This window comes from Aspergillus stella-maris (genome assembly GCF_047715825.1).
Source record: "Aspergillus stella-maris strain CBS 113639 unplaced genomic scaffold BDV14scaffold_42, whole genome shotgun sequence".
In the NCBI taxonomy this organism is placed as follows: Eukaryota; Fungi; Ascomycota; class Eurotiomycetes; order Eurotiales; family Aspergillaceae; genus Aspergillus; species Aspergillus stella-maris.
This window is the reverse complement of record NW_027396836.1, coordinates 207,521-217,955: the sequence shown is the minus strand read 5'-3', so window position 1 is coordinate 217,955 and position 10,435 is coordinate 207,521. Positions and strand designations below refer to the sequence as shown.

The 10,435-nt window shown below is 55.4% G+C and overlaps 6 protein-coding genes across 6 annotated transcripts in view; 3 read left to right on the top strand and 3 right to left on the bottom strand.

Moving 5' to 3' along the window:
- The window catches only part of BDV14DRAFT_210017 (uncharacterized protein), a gene marked incomplete at its 3' end in the record, with an annotated part of 4,120 nt that extends 1,672 nt beyond the window's left edge, over positions 1 to 2,448 (bottom strand). Inside the window, exons 1-2 of the mRNA XM_073775792.1 lie at positions 1,002 to 2,448; positions 19 to 949 (exon numbers count right to left, since the gene is read on the bottom strand). Of these exons, the coding sequence (XP_073626318.1) occupies positions 19 to 949; positions 1,002 to 2,281 (2,211 nt within the window). The 5' untranslated portion in view covers positions 2,282 to 2,448. The remainder of the gene's footprint in view (positions 1 to 18; positions 950 to 1,001) is intronic.
- Positions 2,449 to 3,051: 603 nt separating this feature from the next.
- On the bottom strand, positions 3,052 to 4,620 carry BDV14DRAFT_201977 (uncharacterized protein; the record flags this gene model as incomplete). The annotated part of the gene is made up of 3 exons (XM_073773896.1): positions 3,052 to 3,523; positions 3,613 to 3,811; positions 3,870 to 4,620. The coding sequence occupies 3 exons, from the start codon at positions 4,618 to 4,620 to the stop codon at positions 3,052 to 3,054; spliced, it is 1,422 nt and encodes a 473-aa protein (XP_073626317.1).
- A 363-nt stretch (positions 4,621 to 4,983) lies between these two features.
- Positions 4,984 to 6,330, bottom strand: BDV14DRAFT_201976 (cytochrome P450; the record flags this gene model as incomplete). Its single annotated transcript, XM_073773895.1, has 4 exons — positions 4,984 to 5,411; positions 5,499 to 5,847; positions 5,892 to 6,041; positions 6,103 to 6,330. 4 exons carry the CDS (start codon positions 6,328 to 6,330, stop codon positions 4,984 to 4,986), a joined length of 1,155 nt encoding a protein of 384 aa, XP_073626316.1.
- A 416-nt stretch (positions 6,331 to 6,746) lies between these two features.
- BDV14DRAFT_176816 (NAD(P)-binding protein) lies at positions 6,747 to 8,658 on the top strand. Its single transcript, XM_073769309.1, has 5 exons — positions 6,747 to 6,903; positions 7,010 to 7,511; positions 7,587 to 7,637; positions 7,731 to 7,830; positions 7,898 to 8,658. Exons 1-5 carry the CDS (start codon positions 6,864 to 6,866, stop codon positions 7,970 to 7,972), a joined length of 768 nt encoding a protein of 255 aa, XP_073626314.1. The 5' UTR covers positions 6,747 to 6,863; the 3' UTR covers positions 7,973 to 8,658.
- On the top strand, positions 7,730 to 8,550 carry BDV14DRAFT_91596 (uncharacterized protein). The gene is made up of 2 exons (XM_073777851.1): positions 7,730 to 7,830; positions 7,898 to 8,550. The coding sequence occupies exon 2, from the start codon at positions 8,062 to 8,064 to the stop codon at positions 8,515 to 8,517; it is 456 nt and encodes a 151-aa protein (XP_073626315.1). The 5' UTR covers positions 7,730 to 7,830; positions 7,898 to 8,061; the 3' UTR covers positions 8,518 to 8,550.
- Positions 8,659 to 9,254: 596 nt separating the features above from the next.
- On the top strand, positions 9,255 to 10,324 carry BDV14DRAFT_201974 (MDR/SDR family oxidoreductase; the record flags this gene model as incomplete). Its single annotated transcript, XM_073773894.1, has 3 exons — positions 9,255 to 9,380; positions 9,430 to 9,767; positions 9,817 to 10,324. 3 exons carry the CDS (start codon positions 9,255 to 9,257, stop codon positions 10,322 to 10,324), a joined length of 972 nt encoding a protein of 323 aa, XP_073626313.1.
- Positions 10,325 to 10,435: the final 111 nt, after the last annotated feature.

Sequence of the window (10,435 nt, the reverse complement as noted above, 5' to 3'; positions counted from 1 at the left end):
TCCTCCTTGAGCATTCACATCCGCGCCCTGATCCAGGAGAATCTGCACCAGTTTCTCATGGCCTTGAAATGATGCAGCCTGGAGTGCATTGCCATATTCTCCTCCTTGAGCATTGACCATGTCCTTCTGTGGTGAGTGCTCTCCTCCAGACGCTATAATGTCCTCCAAAACAGTTTCCAATCCCAGAAGAGCGGAGTAGTACACAGGCGATGGTATATCTTTGAGTCCACAATTATAGTCTATGCTGACGCGCCATGTTTTATCCATGTCATGCAGCTGGACCCATGTCAGGAATGACTGGCACCCATCCTCAAAGAGTCTGAGGATCAGGCGATCAATATCAGAGCGTCCACCCCCAGCCCGCTGGTAATAGTCATACCAATTCATTGCAGCAAAATGGGCCAAACAAAACTCAGTAACCCTTGCCGCATCTAGCGGATCATTAGATAGCCCTGGCTCCAACATATACACAAGACAGATCTGTCCCATTTCCGTATTTGCGCGATCTTTCTCCACTGCAAAGTACTTTGCTTTCTGGTCCAGAATACGGTTGGATTCAAGGTACTCTTGTACGGAGAAGTGTGCGATTCGAGCCACCTGTGTTTCTTGTCTTCCACTGCCCTCCATCGCTGCGACCTCAACCAGACCACGACAAACATCAATCAAGTCATCATGGTCATACGACCGACCTTCACGATCGAGGCGTGGTTGTTCTCCAAGGTCCACGGCATGCGCATCAACCAATTCTTCCAGGGTCAATGGGCGCTTAGCCATGCAAAGCACTGTCAAGATCCGCCGGACATCCTCGGCATATAGTTTGTCGATGCTGCACAGGATTCGCTCATATGTTCCATCCAGATCTGGAGGCAACGAACGTAAACAAACATCCACTTGATTGCGGTTCCTAGCCCGCTTGAGCTCCATCAACTGACATTCAACATATCGAAACCTGTACATCTATCAGCGAAATTCGAACTTCTTATATCTCTTGTCAGACATACACTCCTTGTGCCTTCTGGCTTAGGCTTTCTTGAATTTCTCCATGGCGTACTTTCCATTTTTGAAGCCTTGGGTCGTGGCTGAGTTGGTAATAAACAAAGTTTGTTATATCCTTATCCGTCTCAGGATTTTGCATCTTGACCTCTTCGGTAGGAGGAGTTTGCAGCGACTGACGAATATCGAGCTCATTACGACTGGTAACCAAAAGGTGGAAACCTGGCAAGTTCCAGTCCCTCATTGTCTTGATTGTTTCCAAAACCCTCTCTCGTTCACCATCGCGTGGGCATTCATCCAACGCGTCAAGCAAAATGTAGCTGTTTTGGAATCTGCAGATAACATTCTTCAAAGACCTAAGAAGGGCTTCCACTGGAGGAGTACCTGACTTGTACACTTCATAAAGTTGCTGTAGATCCTTTTCATCGTCTTCAAGTTGCGTTGAAAGCTGTAGTAACAAAGCCCGCAGCATGCCGGAACTCCCTATCTTTGACTCATCATTGAAGGAGAAGTAGAAGAATCCAACTCCTACTCTATGGTGATGTCGAGTCGCATTAACGGTAGACTGGATAGCTGTTGAGCATAGAACGGACTTGCCACATCCCGCAAAGCCATGAACCCAGAAAAAGGAATTCCGTTTCACCAGCCAGTTCTTGAAGAAAGAGCCGTTAACGAACCACAGTCCCGTGTCTGTATGATGTTTTTCGCGGGCACTGTTGTGGTTACTGGTCGCATCTGGCGCCGCTAGCCAATCACGAATCTTGGAAGAGACATGAATTGCATTTATGCGGTTCAGGAGTGACTTTATTTCCCCAACTTCCTCGTGCAGTATATTATGGCTATTGACTTGTAGCACATCAAGCGCAAGAGACAGATTATTCCGGATCTCACTGATGTCTTCTTCCAGCTTCTGTAGAGTACTCTTTCGAAATGGATACGCAGCCTGACGCTTGGCAACTTGAATTCGCCCCTTAAATCCTGTTGTCGATTTCTCTTGAAATTTATGACATTCGGCTTGTAATTCCTCGATAACTTCATTGCAATTCAATATCGCATTGTTGATACTTTTAAGCGATTCTTCTTCGATTATCTGAGGTTGGCGAGCTTTTAGTGCGTTATCAAGGTTGTCAAATATAACTAAGAGATTTCCAAGATTGTGCAAAATCTGATCCAATTCGGAAGCCTGGTGCTTATACGCGGAATAGAAATTGACTAGACTCTGGGTGACTTGGATCCCAAGAGAAAGCAAGCCAGCAACTCCAGATGCAATCGAGAGCGGGTCAGCCATGGCGAGAGGAAAGCTTCGAATCGTACCGGGTGAGTTCAAGCTTCTAGACTGTGGGGCAAAGGACAGTTCTGAGGGAGGATATAATAGATTATTGCGTCAAGACTGCGACTAGTGCGATGGACCTGGATGAGGGGCAGAAACAGTACTGTGCTGTGGTGAGAATCAGCGCCTTCCTCTGTTATAAAGAGCTACCCCGCTCTTCGATGAGCAGGCGCAGCTGAACAGGGATATGGCGACCTGCATTGACCAGTCACGTCTCATGGCCACTTCAAAACTAGAACATGTTGGCGTGAATGAGACTTCGTGCATTCCTTTCCACGGGATAGCTTTCAGTAACGTAAGGATGGGCTATCTGATTGCTAAATTGGAAGTTTACTCGAATCTCCCTAGCTCAGCAAAAACCCACTTGGAATCCGCCTCAGGTACTGGCGTTGTCGGGTTACCTATGATCGGCCCGTGCCGGGCGATCCTGGAATGTACATACACTTGAGACCCGTTCCAGTTCCTGACATGTTGTCCGCACAAATTTACCTGGATCCTCGGGCATTCCTATCAACAAGTTTTTACTATTACGCAGCAGCCCCAGAAATGGTGTCGACACAAAGAGGAGACAGGGCGAGTGTAGGGTGTAGCTGTTGAAGTGAGTGAGCAAATCACTTTCGAGGGTAAGCGGATCACCTGACTTATCCGGCTCACCCTCTTAAAGCAGCAACGTCTGGACCAGGCAGGAAGGAGGCGCTCGTAGATTTTTGGCCGGTAGATTTACCTACCTACCCTTCTGTAACTTGTAAGCCTCCCGCTCCCTCCCCCATCAACTCCTCATCCAAGAACTCCGTCTCAAACGGCAGCACGACCTCCAAGCCCGCGCTCGCATCCACGTCTGCGTCCCTCCGCGGATAAATCATAACCATATTCTCCACAACCGTATCAGCAAGCTGCCGCGCCGCCGCGGGCCGTCCATCCGCGCCTCCATTCCCACCCCACCCCCAATCCGCCTCACACATCCCCACGCCGCGCCAGTCTGTCACAGCGACCGCCATCGGCCCAAACGAGTCCAGCCGCACATTCAGCGCGGCCGGCGTGACGCCGTCCGTGACCTCGCGGATGAAGAGCACGAGCGTGGTTAGCGACGTGGATGTCTCGGGCGCGATTACCTGTGCTATGCTTAGCGGGGACGGGTGCGTACTTGAGATGCCGCCGGCAAGGACGTTGCCTTGCCGGCGCTCAGAAAGGGGGGTGTTACTGGGAAGGAGAAGAGTGTTAGTGGGTGATAGTAGTATGGAGTTATTGGAGTTGAGTCAGGAGAGGTAAAGGGAGAAGAGGGGACATACGGCGGCGGCGCATGTTCACGAACTCGAGGAAGATGGCGGGGGCCGAGAGGTCGGGGGTGTAGATCTTTGCGCGGTTGCGCAGGAGCACGCGCCAGAGGAAGGCGGTTAGGGCGTCGTATGTGGAAATTCATCGGCCGGTGGCTGCAGCCGTGCTGGGGGTGGCCTGGCGCTTGAGGGCGGCGATTTGGGCTTGGGGGATCTGAAAGAGCAGCCACGAGCAGCCTGAGGGCATCCAGTCTGGATGGCGTGGAGCGGACGGCGGCGCTGGGACGGTGGGCTCGTCAGGGCTTCGCGGCGTGATAAAGCGCGAGCGGTCCATCCAGGAGTCATCCCAGGATGGAGGATCGGAGCCGCGGAGGAGGGTGCGGCTGTGCGCGGCGATCTGGTGGACCAGGCTGTTGGTGCCGGTGACGTCCATGGCGAAGTGGTGCTTGTGGACGGTGAAGGCGAAGCCGCCGGGGATGAAGGTGAGCTGGTAGCCCGAGATGCGGGGGCTGGCGGAGGGCGGGCAGTGGCTGGCATGGTCATGCCAGGCATGGTGAAGCGCGCTGGGTCGCCAAGGCTGGCAGAGGCGAAGCCCGCGCGCGCGAGGCCGGCGTAGGATGGCCCGTCTGGGAGATGGTAGACGACGAAGGGGACCGTGCTGTCAGTCTTCTTGACGATGGTGTAGTCCCCCTGCCCGTCGCCCTCGATGGTGCCGACCATGTGCCGGCACTGCGCGAGCGTGGCCTGCACCGCGTGACGCAGAGTCTGGGCGATTGTTGGGATGGCGGCGGCATCGCGCAGCTTGAAGATCAGGGCCCAGGTGCTGTAGTTCTGGGTGATGATGAAGTCGAGTGGCGAGAGCGGAAACCGCTCCTCTAAACCCAGCTGGGGATGGGGTGCCGGGTGTAGGTGCTCTACTCGCCGGCGAGAAGGGATAGAGTGGCTTAGGTGGCGGATGTTTAGGGCAAGGCGAGAGAATATGTGGGAGAGGGAGTATGCGCTCCGACGAAGGAGCAACAGCATGATGACGGGTTGGGGGTGCGATGGAGGAGCGAATAGAGGGAACACAACAGGGGAAAGGAACGGCTTATATACCCACGGACCAGCCTGGCATCCGCTTACGCTGCCTTGTCTGGGAGTCGGGGCTTATCGCCATCGTATTAGCCTAGCCCACAAGCGCTATGCTATGCGTACTACTTCTCGCCTCGGCCTCATCCCCACCCACTCTCTGTGACACCTAGCCAGTCTTTGGACATACACCTCGACGGAAAGGGCACTATACAAGGTCCCCAGGAATCTCGCTGACCGGTAATACAAGGAAACCACGCCAGGGAACATCATACCGTCCACCTGCCTAAGCCAACCCTAAACCTAAACCAACCCCCCCTACACCACAACCCTCACCCCCTTAGACTCCCACTTCGGTATCGGCCTCACAAGATCCATAATGAAATCAACATCCGAGCGGTCCGTCTCAAACAGCTCCAGCTTATGGTGCCGGAACACCGTCGCCAGCGCAACATACATGTCCATCATGGCGAGATGCATGCCAATGCACACGCGCGACCCGCGGCTGAACGAGGTCAAGTAGTAGCTGAGGCGGTGCTTACCAGTGCCACCGGCCACCGGATCCCCCAGCCAGCGCTCGGGCCGGGACTCGTGCAGGTCCGGGAAAATGGACGCGTTGACGTGGTTGTGGTAGGCGTCCATGCTGACGGCCGTGCCGGCGGGGATCACCCAGCCGTTGTACATGAGGTCTTGGGCGCGGTGCACGCGCGGGAGGCGGTGCACGGAGCCGAAGGAGAGACGGAGGGCTAAGGGGCGGAGGGGGGTGTTAGCATGGGATGGAACAAGAACAGCAGGTAGGGGGAGGGGGCGTACCCTCGTTGATCACGGCAGACAGGTAGGGCAGCTTTTCGGGCTGCGCCCAGGGCAGGATATGGGCGGGTCGGGGATAGCCTTGACCAGCTCGGCGACCAGGCGCTCCTCGACGGCGGGGTTCCAAAGTACGTGGAAGGTGGCGACGGAGAGGGTCCACATGGTGGTTTCGATGCCGGCACCGCTGACGCTCATGGCTTCCTGCGTGAGGCGGTTGAAGGACAGCTCCTCGGGCGGGAGGTTGGCCTGCAGGATGTCGGTGAAGATGGTGGGATGCGCGGCGGCTTTGGCCTCGACATTGTTGCCGGCGAGGACATCGCGGATCTGGGGCTGGATGGCCTGGATAGGGGGTGGTCCACTAGCGGTCACATTCTGCAGGGAGGGGAATCAGTCATCTCTCATTACTCGTCACTCACCACGCGGTAGTCCAGGATCGGGCGAAACGAGGGCACAAGGATGCCAAGGATTGCATCGGGCATCCACTGCGTCATGCGCATGACCCAGTTGAAGTGGGTGGTGTAATGGGCAGCATAGACCCAGCTCATCAGGGCATGTGAGTAAGGGGACTGGAAGTCGGGGGCGGCGGAGAAGCGCGTCGATGTGCACCTCGTTCGGCCCGACCCGCACAACGGGACCATGCTGCTCATGCAGCCGCTTGATCTGGAAGGCGAACTGGCCACCGTGGCCGCCGCTGACGAGGTCATAGTAGGCCTTGTACCAGGTCGAGAGCGCGGCGAGCTTGGGGCCGGGGAACTTGGTCAACGGGCTGAGGTAGAGGCGGTAGAGGATGAGGTAAAGACCGCGGAGGAGCGGCAAGACCGCAGCGGCGGTGACCAAATGGTCTGTGTTGCTCATAATTGACTGGAATGAAAGGCGATACATCGATTGCTGTTGCTGCCAGGGCGCTCTCTTTAACTAACTGCAACTATTGCACCGGGCAGGAGTGGAAGAGAGGCTCGTCGAAGGACGGCCGAGGGATGGCAGCACCATGCCAAAGGAGAACCTAACGGCAGTTGAAAGGAGAGCCCACTGGCAGCTGCTTGGGGGTCCGACGGCATCTGGAGACGAAGCTCGATCCGGGACTAGGCACGGCCGAAGGATCGATCGCGCGCATCAAGGGCTAGTCTGCAGTAACCCCCATGTCGCAGTCCGAGATAGACAGCACAATGTCTTTGTGCGAGATCGATGGATTTCAAAGCATTTCAAAGCATCTGCGCAACATTATTAATCAGGCACTGTCTGTACATACGAGCGTTTTCTCAACGGGCCATTAATAGGTAGAGTTCTCACCTCATCCAACTCGCCAAGCTTATCTCATCTATCTACTTGCAACCCTGCTTGATTCTTCGTCTTCACCTCTTATCTATCCATCCCTAAGCAAAGCCACCATGTCCAACACCATTGTCCTCGTCACCGGCGTCAGCCGAGGCAAGCCCCCCGCCCTTCCCAATCCGGTAGTCCCGGTACTTCACCTGCTCAAACCATAGGGCCCGAGAGCATGAGCATTCCAGCCAGCTAACGCCCCTACCCTCAGGAATCGGCCGCACACTCCTCGAAACATACCTCGTGCGCCCGCACCACACCGTAATCGGAAGCATCCGCGACCCCAGCGCCCCTTACGCCAGCGACCTGCAATCTCTCCCCACGGCAACCGGCACAACGCTACACCTCGTGAAGATCGAAAGCAGCAACGCCGACGACGCCTTCGCAGCCGTGCAGCAGCTCGCATCCTCCGACTCCGCGCCCACCATCAAACACCTCGACGTCGTGATCGCCAACGCCGGCGGCGCCGGCGAAAACGGCATCATTCCGCTGGACAGCGTCAGCGGGGCCGTCGTCACGGACGTGCTGGCCGTCAACGCGCTCGGCCCCCTGGCCCTGTACCAGACCATCAAGCCGCTGTTGGAGAAGGCGGCGGCCCCCGTGTGGGTGTCTATCAGCAGTGCGGCGGGCTCGATCGGGCGGCTAGAGCTGCACAAGGCACACATTGCCCCCGCGTACGGGATTGCGAAGGCGGCGCTGAATTGGGTTACGATGTGAGACGGCCTATTTCACCTTTCTGGATCATTATCACTGGCTGGCTGTGGCTAACTCACCCCTGCCGTCTATAGTGCTATCCACAGCGCCAACAAGGGTTTTGTTGCCTTCGCCGTGCATCCTGGGTAAGTTAGTTGGGCCAAGGCGCACTCCACCCGACCCACGTGGCGTCAGCAGCTGAAGCTGAAATTGAAGCTGACAATGATTGCACCCTCCAGTCTCGTGCAAACCGAGAGCGGCAATAGGAGCGCGCGGGCGATGGGGCTCCCCCAGGCGCCGAACCCGCAGCGCCAGAGCGTCGATGGCATTCTAGGCCTGGTACGTCGCCTTTGGCGGATGAAGTGACGCGATGTGATGATGGATACTGACTCGGACTCGTGTACAGGTGGACAGCGCAACCCGCGAGAAGACCTCGGGCAAGTTTTTCAACGTGATTGATGGAACTGAGATTCCGTGGTAGGGGCTGGGCTTGACCAAATCATAGCCTCTTGGGCTACTTTATAGTAGAGAGGGTAACAGTCCGGATGGGAACGGCCGGTGCATGCAGAGATGCAGGGGTCCATAGCAAGTCCACTAGCAGATGCAGGCAAGAATGAGAAATCGATTGATACAAATTATTATTGCTGCCTTGTCTTCTCTCATTGCTCCAATTGTTCCACTGTATCTGGGGTTAGATCGCACCAACCAGGGCCTAAGGATAGACATGTCCTCCGTACAGACTACGGAGCAGGAAGGCCCAGACTGGTAGGCCCAATGCACGCCATCCACGCTACGCTAGGCTCTAGGCTCCTGGGCACCAAGCCAAGAACCATTGGCTGCGGCTTGCACCGACTTAAGCATCGTGCTGCGCCGGGAGATTGCCCGGGCCAGCCCCGGCGTTTACTGGGGCTGAGCTTGGGTAAAAGAAGCATGGTAGAGTCAGACTGTCTAGTCTACGGATACGCCGAGCTGCTAATCAGTGCCTACTTAGTGATCACGGCCTCCAGACGCGAACGCCTGCGCTAAAGTAAATGTAGGCGTCAGCTGCAAGGTTATCTCTACCCTTGCTCCTGGCGGTGGAGCTATCGACTGTCAAGCATCAAGCATGGGGCGGCACGCACCGGTGTGTCTGTGTCTGAAGGCGGCCCGAGGCTGAAGCGGCTGGAGATCCCTCGTACAAAGATAGACAGCCTCGCGATAGCTGATCCATGACCCAGAGCGAGCCCGTGGCCGAGGTAGGGCTACCAAAGACCGATCCCATACTGGCATGCCAGCCCTATCGCCCGTCTCCACTACGATCCAGTGACAGCTCCACCAATCCGATCCGATCCGATCTGAACGGAATGGAGCCGCCCGGCCTAGCGGCAGGATTACATGACCCTATCGACGGAGTACGTGCTTTTGTTGACGAGGTATCAGAATAGATTAACCGTCTGTTTCTTTGATTGGTCCGCTCGGCTGAAGTCGCCTGTGTAGGGTACGTGCAGGAGAATACATACACCAATAGTGCGTCCGGAGTCACCTTCAAGAAGGTTGCAGTCACCGTAGGGATCGTTCCAGACAACGAACATCTTCTGGGAGGTGAGGGAGCAGGCATCATAACGCGCGTGGCACCAGACGTGGAGGGCTTCAAACCAGGCCAGCGAGTCGCATTCTTCCAGAAAGGGTCATTCGCTAATCGCATCATCACGACCACCCAGCGAGTGTACCCCATTCCAGATACCATGAGCTTTGAATAGGCTTCCACGATACCATGTGTCTTTATGACCTCAATATACGCACTCTACAGACTGGCGCATTTGAAAAGGGGCCAGCGCGTGCTCATTCACTCCGCCACTGGAGGAGTGGGCTTGTCCGCCATTCAGCTCGCTCAATATATGGGTGCCGAGGTAAGCAAGCTTTCGATTACACACTGACAGAGCTCTAATCCTAGTCGAGGTATACGCCACCGCGGGAACTCCGGAGAAGCGAGAGTTCTTCAGAGCCCAGTACGGTATCCCCAAAGAGCGTATCTTCTCGTCACGGACGACGGCCTTCGCAGAGCAAATTCTGGCATTCACAGGGGGGGAGGGAGTGGATGTGATATTAAACTCGTTGACTGGCAACTTGCTAGACGAGACATGGCGTATCATTGCGGACGGTGGGATAATGGTTGAAATTGGCAAAAAGGATATCCTGGATGGGAGCACCCTCGTTATGGAGCCATTCAACCGCAACGCCTCGTTCCGAGCCTTAGACCTGTCGCACAAGGAGATCACAGACGGAACAATCGCTAGGTAAGGCCGATGCACAGACCGTTGGGACCAGTAACTGACTTGACTGTAGTTTACTGGCAGACATTTTAGCACTAATGACTGGCGGTCACCTTAGTCCCAATATCCCGATGCACGGCTTCTCTCTCCGCGACATTCCAGCAGCATTCCGTCTGCTGCGCAGTGGAAAGCATATTGGGAAGCTGGTTATCAGTGACGGGCCCAGCGCAAAGGTAGAGGTGCCCGTGCGTCCGGCACCGCGCAGCATGAGGCTGTCAACCAGTAAAAGCTATCTCATTGTAGACGGACTGCGAGGTCTGTGCTCCAGCCTGGCAATCTATCTCGCACAAAATGAAACCAAGCATCTAGCGGTAATGTCCCGCAGCGGCCACGACGACGAACATTCCCAGAAAATTCTTCGCAACCTCAGTTCCCTTGGATGTCAGGTCGACCTGCTTCGCGGGGACGTGTCTAACCTAAGCCATGTCCGCTCAGCATTTGCCGCCACGCGTGTTCCAATCGGGGGTATTGTGCAGGGCGCCCCTAGAAGGTTTTTAAAGTTTAAAACTAAAAAAAACTAAATTTAATAATTCTTCTTTTATTATTTAATCTAAATTTTACTACGGTCTCTTTTTTTTCCTTTTGCCTTCAGGGCACAGCATGATTATAATTGGAACGGCGGGGGAATAGAT